The sequence below is a fragment of the Strongylocentrotus purpuratus genome, unplaced genomic scaffold (genome assembly GCF_000002235.5).
Source record: "Strongylocentrotus purpuratus isolate Spur 01 unplaced genomic scaffold, Spur_5.0 spur5_scaffold_3, whole genome shotgun sequence".
In the NCBI taxonomy this organism is placed as follows: domain Eukaryota; kingdom Metazoa; phylum Echinodermata; class Echinoidea; order Camarodonta; family Strongylocentrotidae; genus Strongylocentrotus; species Strongylocentrotus purpuratus.
The window spans coordinates 9,947,588-9,972,721 of record NW_022145609.1 but is presented as its reverse complement, the minus strand read 5'-3'; the positions used below and the strand labels follow the sequence as shown (position 1 = coordinate 9,972,721).

General features: G+C 35.1%; 1 protein-coding gene across 1 annotated transcript; it reads right to left on the bottom strand.

Moving 5' to 3' along the window:
* Positions 1-784: 784 nt before the first annotated feature.
* Positions 785-24,849, bottom strand: LOC576367 (non-specific lipid-transfer protein). Its single transcript, XM_030996159.1, is given in 16 exon segments — positions 785-2,770; positions 4,661-4,737; positions 6,440-6,581; positions 7,906-7,990; positions 8,816-8,975; positions 14,956-15,063; positions 15,758-15,805; positions 15,808-15,841; positions 15,843-15,905; positions 17,769-17,919; positions 18,761-18,847; positions 19,755-19,818; positions 21,005-21,131; positions 21,859-21,987; positions 22,928-23,119; positions 24,525-24,849. Coding segments are annotated over 16 exon segments (1,611 nt in total). The 5' UTR covers positions 24,573-24,849; the 3' UTR covers positions 785-2,674.
* Positions 24,850-25,134: the final 285 nt, after the last annotated feature.

The window sequence follows — 25,134 nt, the reverse complement described above, 5'->3', positions numbered from 1 at the left end:
ATGTACAGGCGCTGATCATGTAAGGGCAATGTCGATGCTCAACGCATTTCTCAAACAAACTATTTGTGAGGACTCCGATTCAACGATCATCAGCTTCTTAAGCCAACAGAGGGAGAACTACATTTTGTATATGAAGATTAAATTGATTCTCAAACATTTCAATCTTTCTAGTTTTTGCAACATCTCCTCATTCATTTCCACAAATTCTCCGTCTTAAAAAAAATAAACACGCCTAGGTGCCTATTTTCAATTAGTTCGATCTCAAATGTTATATCTAAACCCACAAAAAAGCGACTTAATCTTAATTAACAACATGACGTAATTCTAGAAATACATTAAAAATTAATCTTTCATTCTCAGTGGGGGATCGGGGGGGGGGGGGGGGGGGCACATGGAGAATTTCTCCCTCTCTCTCTCTCTCCGGGCCAAACGGCTGGGGAAAGGGAAGAATGAAAAGGATGGTCAAGGGTTGGTTACCTTCTATCTTTTTTTGCCGTTTTGTTTCGTAACCTAAAACGGCACGCCAAAAACGTGAAGGTTTTTTTTTGTTTTGTTACAGGCCAATATAAAACTCTCTCTCTAACACACCCCAACCCTCTCTCTCTAACACCCCCATCCTCCCCCCTCTCTCTTTCTCTCTCTCTCTATCTCTCTCTCTCTTTCTCTCTCTCTCTCTCTTGTCTCTTTCACTGTCTCCCTCTCTTTACACACCATTGTTATGTTTTGGTCACAAAAACGCAGTAAGAATTTGACAGACTGCAATATCCATGTACGTAATAGATACATTTCTTTCATTTTTTATTCATTGCTCAGTACAAAATCGGTCTGTACCACAAATGGTTATACAAAGCACATTATTTCAATAGACATTCAACATGAATATGTTACATAAATTAATAGATAATAGCACAAAGTGCATATAGTATGATGAAATAATAGGTTTTCATGATAAAATATGCAATTATAATGAATTGTGATGAATAATATCAACTCTGTGTGGATCAGGAAAGTTGTTTTTCGTCTTGTAAGTTCTCTTTAAAAATTGTCATTATTAACACCATGTGTTATCATAACCAAATTTCTGCATTAACATATATGTTTGAAGTACTTTTAAAATTTCATTCTATTTTGAAAAAGAGTATCACATAGTATAATAATACATATTTTCCAAGGAATAGCTCCTTCATCAACATGTAAATCAATTATATTCCACAACTTAGATACATCCCAATAGTTCATACACAAATTTATTTTGATCATGATGGTGATGCAAATATACATATCTCACCTGATGTTAAAAAGTTAACCAAGCAGAGTTATGAAACATTTTGCGATCAGTACATGCATCCCAAATAGACACTTCACCAGGTGAAATGACGTTATATCTTACATGAGACAACATTCAAAATGATTGCAACTAGAGGAATATTCTGAAACATTAAAAACCACAGAAAAAAGTTTAATATTGCAAAAGAATTTTTCATATTGTTCAATTTTCATCATCTCTTCACCTCTTCTTTTGCTTAATATATTACCGTACACCACTTTGAAACCAACAAAGGAAAATGTTTGTGGTAATTTGATTTACTCATTAGAAGCCACATAAATAATCTCTCGGTGCCACATTGTATATACCATTGGATACATCATACCAAAGGCTTCAGTTTATTTTACCATTTCCAAAAATGAATATGTACCTGTGCTTAACGGGTTGTCATGAAGATCATCAAGACCGGAAATGGGTAATTTTGCAAAGCCATTGTGTTATGCAAACCATCCTTTGTTTAATCGTTGCATGGTGTTTGTGCAAAATTGCAAGTATGGCAAACTAGTGATGCAGAGGGGCGAAGAAATCCACCAAAGTGTTAATGGAAGCACTCTCTCTATTATTATTTTGATTATATACATGCCACCTGCAGTGAAGAGTTTTCACTCCAGCATACACGTCCATAAACCTTTCATTCAGAGGGATGAGGGTCGATTCCGAGCAAAGGTGTAACAATGATCATTCATATGTAGTGGCATTTTACACTACAAAAAGTACCATTATTGCACATACATACTGCATAATGTCACCTAATTTCATGATTCAGACAGCTTTGTACACTCTGGCAAATTACATGTACCACATTGGTAATCGTAAATTCAATCAAATAACAAAAAGAAGCATGGGTACAGTTAGCTTACATTGATATCAGTGAGTTTGCATATCTCTCTGTACATAGAAACATCCTTCTAAATGTTCATCACACATGAGACAACAATCATGACTACAGCACTGGAATATCTACTGCAGGATGTGCATGTACCATATTCTCTATTTTGGTGTATTTTTGTTGCAAGTTTAATATAAGAAGGTGTCCCGTGACTCAATGGACATCTAATTGATGAAATTATCAATTTTCTCACAATGTCTTGAACTGATTCTTTAATTTCCATCTCACATGAGACACCGATGAATGACACTGTTTAGATGATTCTATATTCAAATATATTTCCAAATTTCAAGGAAAGATATCATATCCCTCAAGGGACATTCCGTGATGGAAGGATGTATGCTAAGTAAGTCTCCAAATTACAATACAAATAAAAGATCAGTATCATGTGACTCGATGGACATCTGAACTTGTGATGGAAGGAATGGTATTCTTACGGGGGTCTTGAACCCTGATCTCTATAATTTAGCCTTGGGTGCAGCTGGTTTGAGCTGCTGGAGCTTCATGGCCAGTCCCATGTTACCAGTGATCTTGAGTTTCCCAGAGAAGAAGGCCTGAGTGAGTTAAATCAATAAAAAAGAGAGTGGTTCATGAACAGATGACCCCCATAATCAATTAGATTTCTTTGTTCATGGCAAATCTTTTAAACTCTAAGGCCTGAATTCACAAAGGAGGTTTGTCGACAAACCTAGGTTAATGTGCGTCATATGACGCGTTTTAACGCGTTTTTACAGACCAAGGTTTGTAAAAACGCGTCGAAACAAACCTAGGTTTGTCCACAAACCTCCTTTGTGAATTTGAGCCTAAAGGGTTCTGTTATAAGGAGTGCTTCAATCACTTTTTTTCTTGAAATCTTACATTGTATTCCCATTTGTAATTTGAGTATGATTTGTTTTTTTAGCTCTGATTATGTAAATCAATAAAATACATGAATACAAAAACAAAAAAATAACAACAAACTAGATGGAACTTCAACTGCGCGCAGTCGAAAATGATGCCTCCGCCATGGAGCAATTTTACAAACCAAAACAGAAACTTTGAAAATTCAAGTTTGATTATAACCCATCTGTCATCTTTAATAATGCATTCACAAGCTATTTATAGGCATCCTTAATGAGCCCATGACCTTAGACCTGATGACCCTCAAATCTAATCAGTTCATTGGCTCTGCAAGATACATATACATGTCTTGAGTTTGATAGTAATCTGTCTTTTGGTTCTCATGATAATGTGATCACAAGCTATTTGTGCATACTAATGAGCCCTGTGACGTTTGACCTCGTGACCCCAAAATCTAATCACTTCATTAGCTCTGCAAGATACATGCATGATTCAAGTTTGGCGGTAATCCATCCATCGGTTCTTGAGATAACGCGATCACAATTATTTTGCATACATAATGAGCTGTGTGACCTTTGAACTTTGACCTCGTGACCCCAAAATCTATTCAGTTCATTGGCTCTGCAAGATACATGCATGATTTAAGTTTGGCGGTAATCCACTGATCTGTTCTTGAGATAACGCGATCACGAGAACGGGACGTACGTACAAATGGACGGACGGACAACCAGAAAACATAATGCCTCCGGCTACTTTGTAGCGGAGGCATAAAAAACAAAAAACATTTCCACCATAGCATCTAACAGCATTTCTTGGGCATCATGCCCGGATCCTTATGAATTTAAACCTAGAGTCAATTAAAAAAAAAAAATTTTTGTATACCAATAATGACTTGAATACTGGTCTGTAACAATTTCAGGATGGGTAGAAGCATTTCAAATATTCTTTCAAATAATTTTCCTTTATCCTTAGTAGACTTGAGACAATTTCATTATTATTCCACTTGTTTTAAAGTATAGGTTGAACTGGGCCCTTTTTCAAAAAACTTGTCATCCATGACAAATGACAGTTTTTTTTGTTTTAAGCCTTGATTTTGTTTGGTTATCAGCAGACTTGTCACTGATTTTTGTCATTTGTCATTGAAAAAAGGCTCCGTGAAATGGGTCTCAGGACAATTATTAGACTGAGTAACCAACAGGGTGAAAATGATTAAAGGCATCGTTTAACAATATTAAATCTGAGATGCATAGCCTTACGGATTATCAGTGTCTTTGATATGGTGTAATATTGAAGCCCTACAAAAATTGCGCTTTAAAATGATCATGAAGTGCCTTAAAAAGTAAAAACTTTGAGTGACCGGTTTTACCATACTCATTTTCCCCAATAGACTGTAGTGTTATAAAAAATTGTTAGGAAAACAAAAGTGAAATTTCGATTTCCAATCATAAATATCTTGATAATCAGACAGGCGATCTGCTTGTAAAAGTCATGGGATTCCTGACTGACCTAAAGGTTTATAATTATGATTGCAGCATGAGCTACATCCAGGATTTTGCTTCATAATCTGAGGCAATATTACCAAGTCACTTTAAGGAGATACTCACATTCTGAGGGTTAAGTTTCCCCATCATCAGGTCCACCAAGTCGGCATCCGCGATCTTAAATGTGCAGTCTGCTTTCCCTGTTTCAATGTAAGGTTTACCATAAAAACAATTAGTGTAAGAAAAACTGTAACCAGCCAACTTAGAAGAAATTCTATTCCCTGTTAAGAGGATTAATTTCTGATAACTGAAATGTGTGACATCTTACTCCCCCCCCAAAAAAATTGTCAAGGTTAAGAAAAACTGGTAAAGAAATTAAACGGAGAAAAAAAATTAAATGGAGAAAAAATGAAAATAGAGAGACAAAATTAACAGTTGGGGAAAGATGGGTACAGAGGGAAACTGATGATATCTGCATGAATATATTTCATGTAAAACCCAAACTTTTGTGGCACAAAACTTTCACGATTTGTGACAAGAGCTATTGGCACTTCAAGAGATTTTCGTGAATTGCAGAAATTCAAATTGTATTGGAAATTCAATTTTCATTGCACGAAATTGTTGCAATTCTGACAGGGGTGGCATATTTCCCGCTTCGGAGGCTTATTTCCCAGACGCCGGGAAATAAGCGTTATTTACTGGTATTTACCGCTTTTTACCGGTATTTACCACTTTTTACTGGGAAATACCGGGAAATATATTTTTCCACTCACTTGTTCATAAGGATTGTCCAATTTTGAACATAATAACAATGGTGGTGAGTATGGTTGCTATTTGTGTGTGTGTGTGTTTGTTTGTGTGTTTGTCTATGTAATTATGTAATGCTGGAAAAAAGATACCAAATATGCACCTAGTCTAGATATGATGTTCTTCATTAAAGGGAACCAAAACCTTCATACTAATTACTTTTATTGTAAAGTTTAAGATATTTGAATAAAATCAGTGAAAAATTGAACAAAATCGGGTATGGAATAAGGAAGTTCAAGCTTTTTAAAATAACTAGTCACTAGAGGGCGATATTCAATTTGATGACATCATTTCTGGACAACTCTCCATGCCTTTTGTACATCAAATTTCATATTTTTCCTTCTTTCTTGTGATTGAGATTGAGATTTATTTGTGTTTTTGATCGGATTTCATAACATGTGAAGTAGAATATCATTTTACATTCTATTATCTCAATCACAAGAAAGAAGGAAAAACATGAAATTTGATGTACAAAAGGCATGGAGAGTTGTCTACAAATGATGTCATCAAATTGAATATTGCCCTCTAGTGACTAGTCATTTCAAAAAGCTTTAACTTCCTTATTCCTTGCCTGAATTTGTTCAAATTTTCAGTGATTTTATTCAAATATCTTAAACTTTACAATAAAAGTAACTTGTATGAAGGTTTTGGTTCCCAGTTGCTAATTACCATATTCATGAATACCTATTAATTAGCATATGCACAAAATGCCATTTGTTTGGGTGTGTACAATTTTGTATGCAGTGAGGATTTTATAAATCTGTTTGTGTGTTCCTACTATGAGTATTGTGCTGCTAATTATTTCAGAACAATATTTTCAGTTATGAGGCTAAAAACAAGTAAAATTATTAATAAATAGAGAATTAAAATTATATTTCCCGTTTTTTACATATTCACCGGACGCGCATCTTATTTACCGGACAGTATTTACCGCCGGTAATTACCGCCACCGGTATTTACCGCCCAACCCTGAATTCTGAACAGCTCATGAACCTTGTGAACATTTCAAAGTTGCCAAACTTTCTGCTTTTCAAGTTTAACTTAGTTCTTTGTTTTGCTGGAAATGGAATGAGACCGATTCGTGATTGGACTTACTTTTAGAGTCCTTCTCCACCTTCTCCACGGAACCGTTTCCATTCTTGACGTCTACGATCCATTTGGCTTTGTTTCCTCCTGGTCCTCCAGATACCTCGAAACCATAGATACCTTTGATCTTATCTACCATCTTCTTTCCATCCTGAAACAGGATTAAGAAGGAACATTGCATCAAGGAATTGCAGGAAACATCTATATCTATGTACAGTGAAACCTGTCTATAAAGACCACCAAAGGGAGACAAGAAAAGTGGTCTTCATAGGCAGGTGGTCTTTGTAGACAGATGCCTATAGTACATGTTTCAATGAGAAACCATTTTCAAGGGAAACGGGTCTTTGTAGACAGGTGATCTTTGTGGACAGGTGGTCACTAAAGCAGGTTTGACTGTACAATTTAGGAATATGTGGAATTCAATTAAAATGGTATGCTTAAAATCATATACATACTGGAATCCATACAGGCATGATTCGATTAAAGGGACTTGGTAACATTGTCCAGATGAGAGAAAATGGTGCTAAGGTAAGTAACTTCAATGCTAGATGTACAATTAAAGATAATCTAAAAGTTGGAGTGAAATGGACCATTATCAATGATAAAAATTGGGAGAAAGTGATCTGATTGATTCCTTAATTCTCCCAACTATATTAGTACAGTTTAAATACATTTTAGGTGAATGTAAATCGTCACAAAGCAATGAATTGGCTTTATATACCATTCCAGACATTTAAGTGTTGACAGATTTTTAAAAGCCTGTCTTATGTCTTATTTTCAAGGAAAAACGGTTGGGAAAATTCAAAAATGGTTGTGAGAATTTACTGTTCATCACTGTTAGAAGGTGTTGCACAGTGACGCCTTCAAAGAAAAAACATAAATTATCTTTGTAGTTTGAGAATTTTCTCAGGATTCTTTTGCCTGTTAGAGGGTAAGTGCAGTAAAAGGAATATAATAAGTAACATTTTATATAAAAATTACAGTTTGTTCATCAACCTTCAACACTGTTCCTGAGTCACTTTAAGAAAACAATGGTTTAAATGAAAATGAATATTTACTCTCAAGAATATTATAAATGGCTTTGGAGAATATTATTAGCTGCCTATGGTCGATGACATTTTTTGACAGTGATGATGGTGATGGTATTTAGAGGGACTGGTAATGGAACTGGTTGAAATGAGTACTGTGGTGGCAGTGGTGATGCAGATGGCTGCAGTGTTAGCCATCTGATTGTGGAGGTGGTGATGATGACCGATGACAATGATGATGGTTGGATGGCGGTGGCGGTAGTAATGGCTGAAGTCTTAGTAATGATTATGGTGGTGGTGGTGGTTGTAGTAGTGTTGGTGGAGGCAGCAATACTGGTGATGGTGGTGGTGGTGGTGATAGTGATAGTAATGCTCATGGGCATAGTGCCCATGACATCGATGATAGTCATCGTGGTGGAGAAAGTGATAGCAATAATAAAAGCTTACAACTTTGAGAGCATTCTCAATTTCTTTGAAGACAGCTTCACATTTGAACACCTCTGCTGCTGTTAGGTTGGCCTGAAGGTTATACCTGCACAAGTAATAAATACCAAAAAAAAGTATAAAATCGATAATTACAATTAAAATATAATATAAAAATAAGAGGATAAGAGAATTGTCTATCCACCTTTAATACAGACACTATCACAAAGACATGTTCTTATTCTAAAATTATCACTTTCTTGTTGTCATTGTAAAAAAATTGAGAAAGTTACAAGATTTCGTCATTTCTTCAATGACCGAAACTTCATTTAAACAAAAAGATACAAGACATCCTTTAATTGATAATTTGCCAGACTTTCTCCAGACATTTTGTTTTATTTGTGATCATGAAATAAATGGTACACTACACTGTGCTTTGCAAAACCTTAGAAATTTAAAGGATGAAAGATACTACAGATGTTATGCAATCAAAGTGTCCCAATTTTTTCCTTCCTTGTTTAAATAATAACTTTGGTCTGTCTTGCGCTAGGAAACCTATTCTGCATAATTTACACACTACCACTTCTCCAAGTTAGATCAATGTAGTTGAATCGTAGTTTCTTATTTCAGTCCCACATGTACAATTCAAAGTTTGTGAACCTACCTTGGTCTGTCTTGCTCTGGGAAACCCATTCTGTACAATTCACACACAACCACCTCTCCAAGGTACTTTAATGTAGTTGAATCTTATTTTTCTTATTGCAGTCCCACATATACAATTTAAAGTTTGTGAACCTACCTTGGTCTGTCTTGCTCTGGGAAACCCATTCTGTACAATTCACACACTACCACCTCTCCAAGGTACTTTAATGTAGTTGAATCTTATTTTTCTTCTTTCAGTCCCACATATTAGATTTAATATTTTTGAACATACCTTGGTCTGCCTTGCTCTGGGAAACCCATCCTGTACAATGCACACACTGCTGCCCCTCCGAGTCCGATGTTATGCTGCAAGGCTAGTTTGGCTCCCTCTACCTGTCTCTTGTCTGCCTTGCCTCGAAGCTGCCAACAAAGCTCAGCACACTGGGCTAGACCTGAAGGGGGGAGAAAGAGAGAGAGAGAGTCAGAGAGTCAGAGAGAATCAGAGAGAGAGAGGGAGAGAGAAAGAGGGAGTATGTGTGACACAGAGAGAGAGAGAGAGAGAGAGAATGTATGACAGAGAGACAGAGAGAGAGAGTATGTGTGACAGAGAGGAGAGAGAGAGAGAGAGAGAGATCGTATGTTAGAGAAAGAGAGAGAGGGGGGAAGAGAAAGAAAAAGAGTGGGGCATATGGAGAGAGACAAAATAGAGTAAAAACAATGTACAATGTACAAAGTAAAATATAGTACAGAGAGATATACAGAAGAAATGTAGAGAATCAAGAAAAAGAAAACAAGGAGGAGAGAGGGACATAGAGAAACAGGGTGTTCACAATTTTTTAAAAGGCAGTGGATATATAAAACAAGAAACAAAATGATGCGAATCACCTGTTGTACAAATAATTATCTGTTACCTTAGGCCATAGTACATATGTGCACACAGTCAATTTATGTGTAAAACTAGGTGGTTAGAAATAGAATACCAAATAAACCTCTAAAAACATACTAAATGAAGATGCCAGTGATACATGAAAAAGGGCAACAATAAAATGATTAACCTTACATATCAATAATGCAGCGATCAGTTAATAAAATTTAAGGTAAGGACACAATATCGCACTCACCAATAGATGGTATATGTAACAGGTTAGGGCATGCACAGCACAAGTAGGTCTACCTGTATACATGTATTTATCATGCTGCCCTATCATACAGGCACCCAGGGGTAGTACCCCTTATCTCGATCAATTGGGTTAAAATTAATCAATGCAACCTTTAACCCTGGATCTCATATCTGCTGCAAGCAGTGATTGTTTGCAATCAAAGATTACTATTAACATATCCAAGAGTTAGCAATTTGATGTTCAAAATAGACATGGACAAAGACTTCCTGTCAGTTCAGATGATAATCTAATGATATATTCCCACTGGTTCCTATAAATATCTTGCTAATTATTCTTCTAGAGGAAGAAAAAAAGGGGTGAAAATTTGGAAACTGTCCCTACAGCAAAGACTTACTTGTACGAGAAAGTCCAGACCTATTATTATAGAATAAGGCCCTTCTGCCAGCCGGCCGACAATATACACAATGCAGAGAGGGAGTGGGGTGGGGAGGAGAAGAACGGGGTGAGGAGGAAACAGGAGGGGGTGAGGAGGAAACAGGAGGGGGTGAGGAGAAAACAGGAGGAGAGGAGAAAACAGGAGGAGGGGAGGGGGAAGGGGAAGGGTTGGACATCCAACTTATTTCGTATTACACTACATAAAACTTGTACTTTGTGTATATATATTCATGTTTGTTTTAGATTTTGATTTCTACTATTTGTATATCTATATATTTATGTAATACTGATATTGTTTTATGTTATTTGTTCTGTCTGAATTCAAAATGTATTCTCAGTATATTAATTCTCCTAGTACTATTTCAAAGGAGGTGGAAAGAAAAAAGTTTGAAGGTTTTAACAATGATTATTTTTCTAGATTGAGACTTTTTGAACCAAATATGGTGTATATATTCTCATGTGCTTGCTGTAAGCATCCTGGGATTTCTTTTTCAGTTATATATATAAGATGTGTTTCATTGGTTGCCTTTACAATACATGGGTAATCCGTTAAACGATTTGGATCCAGATATATGCATATTTGAACACGGTAATACTTGTTCATGTTATACACCCAGTGAATTTAACTCTTCTTTTGTAAAAAATGAATATAATTTCAGTTTAATTCATATGAATGCCCGTAGTCTTAATAGAAATTTTGATAGCATTACAAATCTTCTTGATACATTGTCAAATAAATTCTCAATAATTGCCCTTTCCGAAACATGGATTTGTGGTAAACCAGTTACTCCATTTCATTTACACGGTTATACTTTCATACATTCGGATAGGGCTGGTTGTGTTAGTAGAGGAGGAGGTGTTGCACTGTTTGTAAAAGATGATATAACATGCACCGTTCGGGATGATATCTTTAACACCTATGATAATTCAACTTGTGAATATTTATTTGTTGACATTACACTAGGACCTACTTTAAAATACACAGTTGGAGTCATTTATAGAAAGCCAAATTCAGATCTTGATGTTTTTTTCAAATTTTATAATGAACTACTACTTCGTGTATCCCGTCGCAGTTTAATAATTGCAGGCGATTTTAACATAGATCTTTCAAATTTAACGAACAATAAAAGTGCAAATACATTTGTAAATTTAAACTGCTCATTTGGTTTATTAAAGTTGATTACAACTCCCACTCGTATTACAGTTAACTCTGCAACATTAATCGACAATATAATTACCAACCTTACTGAATCCAAATGTACGAGCGGAACAATTTGTACTGATGTAACAGATCATTTACCTGTATTCTCCCTTTTCAATATAATTATGAAAGACATAGGAAAACGATTCTAACTTATACTCGGAAAATCTCAAACGAAAATATTGCAGCATTATTAGGTGAATTGTATAGAATAGATTGGACTTTTTTAAACAACCTTCAGGATATAGAACAGATGTACGATACATTTATATCGGTGATAACCACTGCATACAACAAATGTTTACCTTTGGTACCAAATAAGTCTAAACGATTGAAAATCAGAAAGCCTTGGATAAATAAAAGTTTGATACGGTGTATTCAAAAGAAAAATAAACTTTACAAAAAATTTATACATAATAGGTCTTTTGTAAATGAAAATAAATTCAAATCTTACAGGAATAAAGTGAATAATCTGTTAAGAAAGGCAAAAAAATATTACTTTTGTTTAAAATTTGAAAATTCGAAAAATGATATTAAAGATACATGGAAAACTATCAATACCCTTTTAAATAAATCAAAACCCAAATTACCCACATATATTATGCAGGATGGTAAAATGGTTGAAAATGATCAATCTATTGCAGATGAATTTAATTCCTATTTTATTTCCTCATGTTCTGGGTTTGATGCAAATAATCGCCTTGCTCAAGTTAATACCATTTCTCACACAGATTACCTACATGTCCCAACTTCTTCTTCAATATTTTTTAAACCTATATCACAAAATGAATCGATTGAAGTGTGTAAATCATTAAGAAATACAAAATCTTGTGGATATGATAACATAGGTTGCAATGTACTCAAACAAATCATTCATGCTATTGTAAAACCATTGGTCTACATTTTTAATATATCACTGTCAACTGGTACGTTTCCAAGCAAACTTAAAATTGCTAAGATTATTCCCGTTTTTAAAAAAGACGACCGTCATTCATTAAAAAATTATCGACCAATATCTTTGTTACCTTGTATATCTAAATTACTAGAAAAATGTGTTTATAATCGATTGTATAGTTTTCTTTCTAAACATAATATACTTACTGATTGTCAATTTGGATTTCGACGTAATCATTCCACAACCCATGCTTTAATTGATTTGCAGGATAAAGTGACTTTAGCAATGGAAAAAAATAATTTTTGTATTGGAATATTTATGGATTTATCAAAAGCGTTTGATATAGTTGATCATTCAATTCTCTTGTCCAAATTGAACTTTTATGGTGTACGTGGAAACCCTCTTAATTTTTTTAAAAGTTATTTATGCAATCGACGTCAATTTACTATGTATAATAATAATGCTTCTGATTTTGCAGACATAACACACGGAGTTCCTCAGGGATCTATACTTGGCTCTTTGCTTTTTTTGATATATATTAATGACTTAATTCAATCTTCTCATATCATGCAGTATATTATGTATGCAGATGACACAACTCTTATTTTTTCACAACCTGATTTAAATAATGTAGAGCACGAGGTCAACAAAGAATTAGACAAGGTTTCAACTTGGTTCAAAGCTAATAAATTGATAGTAAATCTTTCTAAAACAAACTTTTGTATATTTCACAATAAGAGTAAAAATGTTTCCAATGTACTAGATAAGGTAACTTTAAGTATTGATACTACATCTATATCAAAATTAAATGTTGTAAATTTCCTTGGAGTATCCGTAGATAACAACCTTCGTTGGGATTCCCACATCGATAATGTTATAAGCAAGGTATCAAAATCTATTGGTGTTTTATATAAATTAAAATTTCATGTACCATTTCCCATTTTATTCACTTTGTACAACTCACTTATATTACCTTATCTTACATATTGTATAAGTATTTGGGGAAATTCGTGTCATGGAAAAATTAATACCCTCTTCAAATTACAAAAGAAGGCTCTACGTATTTGTACAGGTAGTGATTATTATGCCCACTCTGCTCCGTTATTTCTTCGTTTAAAAACCCTAAATGTTTTTGATTTGTTCAAATACCATACTGCACTAATTGGTTTTTATTTTTTTCAAAATATACTTCCAAAAAGAATATCCTCCATATTTTCGATCAATAACCAAATTCATACTCACAATACTCGGCTTTGTAACACGTTTCATTTATGGAAAGTAAAAAGTTCATTTTCTAAAAAATCAGTAAGAAATACTTTGCCAAACATATGGAACACTCTTCCTCAAGTCCTCCGCTTTTATAAAAACAGTTCAATATTTAAAACAAAAATGAAACAGACCTTTTATTCTGAGTACCGTTAAATTTACCTTCCAAACCTTTTTGCCCCCCCCCCCCCCCGCCTCCAATTTTAGATTATTTCATACATATGTTTGTAGTTTTTTGTCTTTATATTGTATTTATTGCTGTATTTTGTGTTTATCGCTGTATTTTGTGTTTATCGCTGTATTTTGTGATATCTCGAACTCATATATGCTCAATAATATAAATAATATAAATTATAATATTCGGGGAACATTTTATACAAAGCCACCATGGGCCTTTCCTATGTTCTCCAATTTCATTTTAAACTATTGTAATAATTGACCATTCCTTGTATGTATATATACTTGTATGTTTATTTGCATTTGCTGTGTTTTTTATGGAAATGAAATAAATAAACGAACTTGAACTTGAACTTGGTTGGAAAAGAGAGAGCAGGGGCTGGGGAAGAAACCAACCCTAATATAAAACCTGGACACCAAGTATGGGATCCAACAGACTGTATACTCTACATGATAAGCTTGCCAATTCTATTCTTATCAACTGATACCAAGATCAATCAAAGCTTGGTTAATGATTAACCTCGGGTCCAAAGCTCAAGCACAAAGATACCAACTTCAAGAGGTGGGTGGACAGGGGGTAGGAACCACTCTGTATAAAGTCTATACCAGGGAACCTTTGGAATAATTTACTATTAATTTGAGAATCATAACTTCCTTAGAGACCTTTAAATCCAAGTTGAAATCTCATCTTTTGAAAAAATACCTGTATATGGCACTATGACAATTATCCAAACTCTCTCATTCTTTCTAGTTTTTTTGTGTGCCTTGGAATAGAATTGTCTAGATAGACGGCGCTACATAAATGCCTATTATTAATGATAATAATAATCTGGATTTACAGAGTGGTTTATACGAAATACCGTCTCTAAGCACTGAGCGCTCTACAAATATTATTACGCCGGTCATCAGATTAATTCACACATAATGTTCACCATTTCCACTCTCTTGGGATAATTCTTACCATATGGTCACTGTGAGGGCATATTAATGTCAATTACTTACAAAAAGGCTTTCGTCATGGAAAATGTAGATGAATGCCTTGCTGAAGGACATTAGTGCTGTGTCAGGGATCAAACTCAAGTCAAGTGCTTGAATACCTTTCAACTACGACACCTCTAAGACGGCACCTTAGACCTCACCTCTACGAAACCAGCTACGACACACTCGTATCTCAAAATTACACCATTTCCTTCATAGTTCATTAATACTTTTTCTTGAAGAAATAAATTGACAGAATTTAAAATTAGCTTATATCGGCTCATCTAAGACAAAAACAAAGAAAGAGAGAGAGAGAGAAAAAAAGCCGGAATATCATAAAAATTATCTCTTAGACCCACCTGTAGCTCCTAGGGGATGTCCCTTAGAGATGAGACCTCCACTTGGGTTGACCACAAACTTGCCTCCATACGTGTTATCACCACTGTCAATGAACTCTCCAGCTTTACCTGAAAATACAAGACAAATTGGATGGTTTCACAGTAAGCAAACACACTCCTTCCCTCATTTGTGTTTTAGATCTTGGGACATACCATTCTTAACATTTTTACTTGTACGTGCGAACTTAACAGTCAGTATCCTCTAAATGTTTTCTAAGATAATACCATTATGTTTAGGTGCATTGCCCTTGAACATTACACTTCCTTTATTTTAGTCGTCATTTAAATAATTTACCCTGATCTCCTGTACGTATGACCTTGACCAATGTTTATGGGCACTTTAAAGTCCTTTGAGTTAATGATTTTGCTGACATCAAAAACATGGAGAACCTCAAACAGAAAGACCAGGGACCTGTTTCACAAAGTCCTTTTTCAATGACAAATGACAATAATCAGTGACAAATCTGCTGATAACCAATCAGAAGCAAGGATTTCACTAGCATATAATGAAAACTCTCATGTGTCACTGATGAAAGTTTTTGTGAAATTGGGCCCTGCCTACATACCCTAAAGGCAAACCCTAATTATTTGCTATACTTTTGTGGATTATACATTATTATTATATATATATTTTTTTTTTTTTTTTTTTAATTAATTAATTTATTTATTTTTCTTTTTTCTTTGGGGGGTGTATGGGTGTAAATAGCAAATATAAGACCGATCAAAAGACCACCAATTGGATCACTATCCTTCATGTACTTACCTTCAGGGCAGAGTCCCAGGGCTTCGTATGTGATGAGTTCATTGGCTGCGAAACAATCGTGTAGTTCCACCACATCAACATCTGCCACACTAGCTCCTGCCTTGCTGAACAGTGTTTCTGCAGCACGCTTTGTCATGTCATATCCAACCTAAGTAAAACAATGTGGCAGTCGGTAATATGCATTTACATAGTGTAACCCAATTTATACTCAAGTGCCTCCATACAAATTATTTCATTCACCTGTTATGAATAATTGTATTTCAATAGTCACAATGCAAGTGCATTGTATTACATGTTGTTAGCTATAGGGCAAGACATGTTCGTTCAACACTACAACAACTATAAATGTACTGGGGCTTTAAATTTAAATTCAAACTAATGAGACACATTTATTTGTTACAGGTGAATGAAATAATCCATATCGAAGCGCTTCACAAAGGAATATGCATACATTTGGTAACATTACATAAATGCCCTATTGAGATCAAGTTTATCCTCATGAATCTCTCCCTCCTTTCTTCTTCCGCCTCATTTCTCCCCTCCCTCTTCCATACAATTGTCACCTTCTACTCTCAAAGGCTGATAACGGCTGCCGGAGCTGAAGCTAAGGTAATAGTTTCCAAAAGTTCTTTGGAAGCCCATAGGGGCGTTATATCACAATGTGTTATACAAGAACGGAATATTATTTTGTATTTTAGAACCTAGCATGATGAAGAATAGTCCTATGAGTCAGCATGGACAGCACGATTACCATGAAAAACAAAGACAGGGTAAATTTCTCACACACAACTTGCATCTGGAATGACTGGCAGCCATCCTTGTTTACATGTCAATGCCAAACAAACAGACAAAAACATCAACAAAAGACACAAAAGAAACAAACAACAACAAAATACCCAGCTAATTCACCACAACCCATTGCCTATGGGAATCAGGGCATCGTTTCACGAAACAGTCATAAGTACAAGTATTTTGCGCTAATTTTAGACCATGGGTTATGTAAATGAAGTTTAAACCATGAGTTAAATTCAAACCTCCTTTTTGAATTTGGGCCAATGAATTCAGTAGTCAATAAGTTGACATTTCACCCACCAAAACTAGAACATTTTAAGAAACAAGCAATATGAAGAAGATTAATTCACACTTTTAAGTTGAAATCGTCACCGACACCTTTAAACCAATGAAAATTCCAAATGCATCTTCTGTGATTTCTACTACCAGCTACTGGTAGTGAATGTACCAGAGGGGAAATTCCCTACAGCACAGTGTCATAAATCTTCCAATCCATATCTAAATCAATCCAATGACCTCCCTGGGATATTATCATGCACAAGGGACTGTCTAGTTATGTACTGGAAATGCCTTTCCACTAGAATCTTAACTTAGAATGGCATCTCATGGAGCAATGCAACCATCATATGTTTCTCTTGACATTTATGTAGCCATTCCTTAAAGAGCAGGACATATTTGAATCAATTTTGTCTTTCCCTACCCCATCATTTACACAATATTTTACGAATAATATCAGTAAATTTGTAAAACTGCTGAGATCAAGATGGGACTGGAGTCCGTGTTAAAGGATAGAAATCTATAACTTTCGTCTCTTAAACCAGATTTTCAATTATATTTGATATGTACATTATCTATCAAGTAATAACTATGACATACTAGAAATCAACGTTTATAGAACTATCATTCCCTATAAAAAAAAATATATAAAAAAACCACACACACACAGACAGACAATCAACAAAAGTAAATAAATGGACCATTATAATTCATGAAGATATATTTCCAAACAAAACATGATACACATTCCCTAATGAAACCAAGTGATCCATGTATTAAACCTACATGAGAACAAGAGAATTCAGAAGTCAATAGGTTAAAAAAAAACACAATGAGTTGGATTCCAAATTAATCCTGTGACTACTGAATTTATTCATTGCCATAGGCATAATACAGGAGGCCCCTGGTTCTAGTAGGAAATGGGTTAATCATTTAGGCTTACCAGTTTCATGGAGCTCTTGTCTTCAAACGTGTTTGGTTTATCGGTAGCCATGGTCATGCCCATGATCTCAACCGCTTGACCCTGCAGACCATGTTGGATCACATAGTCTTCGGTGCACAAGATGGCCGCTGCAGCTCCATCTGAAGTAGGGCTGACAAAACAAAAAGTTTCAGTTTCAGTTCTGTTTCATACTTTCATTTTATAGTTTCATATTCGACATAAATCAAACATTTGCAATGATTTCACAAAGTAAATGGTACAAAATGAACATGGATTCTGTTACCATAGACAAAACATAAAGTTAATACCTCCATATCAATTGTTTGAATGCCATAGATTAAAAAATCTGAAATAAAAGAGAAGAGTGAAATATGGAGGGGCCTATGGTGAAAGCTATGCTTGTTAGAATTAAGATAGTTTGTTATTAAAAGTTTCAAAGAATTATATAAATTGCACTTGAGGCATGTTCAGATATGGCTTGTTAAAGTGTTGTATATAATACATGCACATTGTTGATGCCCATAATCCAAGGAGTTCATAATCATGGCACTTTAAGAAGTACGTTACAATGATTTCCCTGCCATGCCCTCCCAAAATGTATAGATATTATATATTTCTCAATATTTGTGCAAAATCAAGTTTTTTCACAAGTACACATACAATGAACTTCCATTGAGTATAGGATACCCAGCATCTACATCAAATGCAAAGTACAATTTTAAAACACATCTAACCCACGATACCCTTGGTCCCTTCAGACTCTGACTGAAAATATCTTCAAACTTGGGTTTGCCACTTACAAATCTTGTTATGTTAATGCACAGATACATACAGATTAGTATGGAGATGAAAATTTAACAGGTGCCCCCCTACCCCCAACCCCCCCCCCCCCCCAAAAAAAAAAAAAAAAAAAAAAAAAATGAAAAATGAAAAATGAAGAAAAAAAGATTGACGGGAAAAATGGGATGCGCACAAAATTGCACATTTCTTACCAGCACTCCAATCTTGTGAGTGGTTCATAGACCTTTGGAGAATTTTTGATCTCATCCATGGAGTACTCCTTCTGGAATTGGGAATTACTGGAAAGAAAAAAAATTGAATCATTTTACAGACATATGACAAAGAAGAAACACTTGAACAGCAGATAAGGATAATATGAATGGATATGATTAGCTGTGTTAAAATCAATAGGTTTTGGAATACAGTTTCTATTTAAATTTTTACATCTTATTCAAATTATGAATTTACTACAACTGACAAACATAACTCCACCTTTTCAAACATTGCACAAAGCTCTCGGATTGATTAGAGTCCTATGAAAGTATGAGTCATATACATATTAGACTAAAAGCAGGAACATTTGATTAACATAACTTTCATATATCTGTAAAGATCATTTCAGCTCAGTGTTTGCTAGACTTTGCTAAGCATAGGATACTGGTGGTGAAGTGAGTGTCGGCGAGGCGATTGTCACTATACAACACATGCTCCTGCAACAATCAGTCTGCGGTCAAATCTCCACACTAAACTGAATGCAATACTTCAAGCCTGCACCCCAAAAAAACTATACCTAACCTTTAAACCAAAGCTAAAACCATACTGCAACCCTGACACGTATCCAATACATGCCAACATTTGAAAATCAGAAATCTGTACAAATTATGCTATTTAAAAAAAAAAGAGGAACAATCCTAACTCTCCTATTCAATACTACAGACAAATTTGTACAGGAGGAGGAACACCTGCATTAAAATGATAATTATCTTCTCCCAAAAAGAGGAATGTTCCTCTTTAATCTGAACAGTTGGCATGTATGGTATCCTGTATATCCTGTATACATCTGTAATGCGCTCAAAAACACAGTAGATGTATAAAGCGCTATATAAAAGCGGAATACTTTTTTATAATCCTAACTTTTTGATAAAATAAAGCCTGGAGTAATTATTGCCAGAGCACTTGCTGGACCACTTGATATATGCGACTTACGGGTTGTTGGTTGAATGCTTGTGGTTCTTGTATGCGATCTTGGCCAAGTGTTCTGGCGTGCTTCCTGTTAATAGTGTAAGAGGAAATTAACATCATAATAATAATAATAATAATAATGGATAAATTCATATTGCGCACATATCCATTCCTGGGGGTGCTCAAGGTGCCTATAAAGTATTTTTGTTACCCTGCAAAGCATTCAAGAAATTAGTGCCGCAGCGGGGTTCGAACTGTGAACAATGTGATCCACAGTCCGGTGACATATCCACTTCACCACCACACCTCTACCTTACCTCAAATCTACATAACAGTTTTATCTTATTACTGTAATGCTCTTTTAAAAGAAGATTTGCAAGTTTCAAACAATGATAACAGCAATAACAAGGTATATTGAATTAATTTCATTTCAAAGAATTGCAATTATTGTTAAGAGGCTGTTGTAAAGACTAATTTGCCTGGTTACACACTTTGAATGATATTCATTTTTATTGTGTAATCCCTAAAAGTTAGAAGTTTTTACTCTCCACTATGAGATTACATCAAGAAGAAGGTTTTCAACATTCCTGTAAAAGGGTCATACATTTTTTTAAAGCACTATATCTTTTCAGAAGCAAGATATGTAAACAATATCTGATTGGACATTGGACCCACTATCAAACTAAGATAATTCAGGTAAAGGCTTTCAAACAAGATAACTTTGTAGTGTTTTTGTCACACAGGTCATACATAACAGATTACAAAAAAAGAAATACATCAGTTGATATAATATTTGTTTTTAGTTGCCGATCAGCAAGCACTTGTGGCAAATAGGTTAAGAAATATAATGCAAACAAGTTTGACATCGTTTTCAAAATATGCACAAGAAATCAGATTCTGACTAGAAAGTCAATATAAAAACATTTCTGGCTGAAAATTACCTACTTTTTTGCTTCCTTCTCTTCTTTTATTAATTCTTCATTCATTTATTTATTTATTTATTCATTTACTCATTCATTTATTTATTCAAATTTATTTATTTTATTTATTTATTTATTCATTCATTTATCTAATGTTTTATTTATTGTTTTATTTAATTATTTATTCATTTATTAATTCATTTATTCATTTATTTATTTATCTAATGATCTATTTATTTATATTTTTTTTTCTTTCTACATATTTATTTATTAATTGTTAGTATTATTATTATTATCATTATTATCATTATTTTTGTGTACAGTAATCATGGGAAGGATAAGGGTTATATTTACCAAATTTCTGCATGTGCTCTCTCCCTGCATTGCCAAATAACTGAGCAGCCATTGGTGATGGAGTAATCTCATGAAGCTCTGACATCACTTCAACAAACTTCTGCATGGGATTAGCACGGTCTTCATACTACAAATTTAAAAAAGAACCAGGAGGAAAGAAATACTTAAATCCAAGGATAACATCAAGAAATAGGTCATGAATCATGGTTAGGGCCATGATTAGGGACAATTTTTGTTTCATGATGAAAGTCATGCATTAAAGAGATGGTGATTAATGTGGCTACAGTGGTTTCTTAAAAAAAAAGTTGTGGCAGGTACAGATTACATGCTTCCGGAACACAATAAAATGTAGAAGTTAGTGATGTCAGTGAATAAACAATGTCTTATTTGACATTTCTGAATGAAGACTTAGAGTTAGATCATATTAAGCATAATCAAGGCAGTAGATGTTTTAACCAGCTCTATATTCATTTGGTTCTCTGTGATAAACTTATGATTTTGGATAATCGTGTCCTTTGCTTTCTATGCACGTCTTTCCGTATCACTACGTTTTGTTGCGCTACCTATCAAAGTAATACCAACATTTTAATAATACCACATGACTAAAGTAAGGTTAAAGATATTAATAATCTTTTTATAACGTCTAAGATCGATTTGAATCCTGGGAACCGTTTCACGAAACCGTCATAAGTACAAGTACACCTACCATGGAAATGAATTGAATACAGGAGTTTAAAATCTAATAAAGGCATTTCATTGGGTTGTCAGCAAAATTGTACTTATGGAGGTTTCCTGAAACACTGCCCTAGTATACTAAGGGTTGGTATGCAAGGATTTTAGAGCTTTTGAAGTACCTGTAAAGTTAAAGAACCCCTCTGCATCTTCTCAAAACCCAGTGCCATGACGCAGTTTGCTCTTCCACCCTCTAACAGCTGCTTGGCCAGGAACAGCGCAGTGGAACCTGTAGAGCATGCATTGTTAACCTGACAGAAACATAACCAAATGATCAATTAACATACCGACAAAATTATGCAAAAATTGTAAACATGTTGTTCCTTCATCGTTGGAAAAACATGTACATGTATCTGTGCATCATGTAGAATTACAATTACAATTACAATCCTGTTATACCACAGGCACACCGAACAAGACTGGCACCTTGTGGGGGGGGGGGGGGGGGGGGCTGTTTCTCAAAACGGTCATAAGTCTAACTTTCTCGGACATCCAATTGAAACATCACTCGCATTTATATATGGGATGTCCAAGAACATAGACTAATCAAAGTTTTGATAAACTGACCCCAGACCAATAAAAGACCTGTAAAACAATATATTGCATTACACTGAATGACAAACAAAAATTGATAGGTCAGAATTAGTTTGACGTTGTAGCTGAGGTATCGCATTCAGTTATTATTCCCACACGCCTTTACAAGAACAGACCAACTAGATTGGTGAATGACTTACAAAGGACCTTGTGGAAGTGATCACACCATGTTCATGGACAGGTAACTATTCCAGGGGGTGTTTCACAAAGATTCTAAGTCTAACTGAGCTCTAAGTTAGACTTAAAAATTATGGAGAGCCATTTGTAGCCTTAAACAAATATATATTCAAAAGCAAAACTTGAAGTATTTGAGACTTTTCATAAATTCCTCATCAAGAACACGATATCTCCTTGATAATATAAAATATGAATGGTTTGAATCAACATTTTATGCCTTTTAAAACAACTTTTATAAAATATTTTAAAGATGCTAACGGCTTTCCATAATTGTTAAGTCCAAATTAGAGATAAGTTTAACTTTGGATCTTTGTGAAACACCCCCCAGGTGTGTAAGTAGATGTAACACAGGCCTTGTCGGTGACGATTTAAGAACTTGGAATAAGAGATGAAATACAAAGGGAGTCTAAGAATACTCACATTATAGATAGGAATGCCTGTCATACCGATCTCATACACAGCCCTCTGTCCGCATGTCGTATCCCCATAGACATATCCACAGACGGCCTGTTCCACTGCATCAAAGGGGAGTCCAGCATCCTTGAGGGCTGCCTGGCCAGCTTGCTTGGCTAGGTCATGGAAGTCTCCATCGGCTTTGCCAGGCTTGAAGAACTTCAAAGAGAAGAGAAAATTGAGAAAAGTGATTACAAAATGCCCCCAAAAGTCACATTTACACAAATCATATAATCTGACTCTGACATACATGTACATGAGAAGTCTGATTATCTGAGTTACTTTTGCAAATTATGAAATTATTACAGATTATACCTATTTTAAAAAAAGGGGGAAATAAATTTTGTTTAAACTAGCCTTTGCTTACCTTCTGGCCATACATCTAGAATTTGCTATTTTCCTATTCCCTACAAGTAATACAGTCAAACCTGCTTTAGTGACCACCTGTCTACAAAGACCACCTGTCTACAAAGGCCACATTTTTTGTTTCCCATGAAAATGGTTTCTCATTGAATCATGTACTAAAGGAACCTGTCTACAAAGACCACCTGTCTACAAAGGCCATTTTTTGTGTTTCCCTTGGGTGGTCGGCTGGTCGCTATAGACAGGTTTGACTGTATTTGAATATTTCCTCAACAAGCACAACTGAGCTGAGGTGTTCACAGCTTCATAGATTTAAGGAACAATAACACATTACAATATTCATATCACACTATGATGGTGGTCCCTGTAGACAGATGAAGACCTACAGAAAGTAATTTGAACTTTCATGAACATTGATTTTATGCAGCAATAAATGTTCTACAAAGGGGCGGATCAAGTCAATGGCTAGGGAAGGGGGCCAATTCGTGAGAAAACATTTAGCGGCGCATCAGCAGGGACTAGTCTAAGAGAATAAAATCAACATCCCTCCACATGACTACCATGACTACTACGAGCCAAAGGTTGAAAAATGATGTACATATGCAAATTGGTAGGAAAGAACTACCCGGTAGATCTAAGTCATTAATATTTACCTTAGATTTGTATTCCAATAACTTGATTTCCTCATGAGTATTCCTTATGATTTCATTTTCAGTCAGAGATCTACTGTACAATCATGACAATAAAAAAGAACGACCTCCAAAATCCAGCTACAGCGCAACACATTATTTAATCCCTAGAATGATACTACATAGTACATGCATGCATATCACATACGTACCTGGATATTTCTCTCTCTCGCTCTTTCTCTAGCTATACAAATGTACGTGACAACTAGACTATAGTATCATGCACTCACATCATGTAGATCTAGAAGTAGAGTCTAGAACTTAGAAGAAGCCTTACGCCCTGGTATTGCTATTGGCCTCCCTAGCTATAGTAGATCTAGATTTAGCTGTCGTTTTTTCACAATTTCTTCAATATAAGCTATTGAATTTATTATAATTTTCATGGAACATAAGAACAAGTTATTAAATATAAGTAATTAAACTAGTGAAATTGATGAAAACAGAAATTTCATCACGCGGGACTACGTGCAAAAACGCTTGATAAATGTACGAAAAATAAAGCTTATATTTACCTTCGTCATGCCCACTCCGACAACAAAAACTCGCTGAAGATTGGCCATCACTTTTGCAGTCTCTGCTAATGTTGAAAACGATGTAAAATTGAATTGTCCTCTGTTGTGTTTTGAGGGGTTAGACTTAAATCCACGTTTACCGACTGCGGAATGAATTTGCTGCTGCACCTGTCGTATATATATATAGAGGGACGTACCGTACCCTGCCCGGTTTCCGCCCGATGGGCAGTTTTTCTCAGATAACTTCTCTGAAAATGAATTATACAGGCGCTAATGTATACCAATTTGTTGCCGAAATTCTAGCAAATCTAGCTATGCCATTCTTACGCCCAAAATCATAAGCGATTGTCCGTAGCGCGCCGTCTGCGTGAGGCATTTTCCTTGCCTAATTCCGCCTAGACCCGCCCTAATTCCGCCCGATGGTGGGCGCGCATCAAAAGTATAGAAAAAGGAAACATCTCGGGTACACGTTAGGCCTTGAAATCAAATTGCTTCCCAGTAGAATTCGATCTACATGTTATTTTGATAATTGATATTTCTTTCTTTATTTCTTCCCTTGCCTCTGTAGGCCTAATGCAAGTGCACTGTTATTTATCAGTTTCTGATCTGG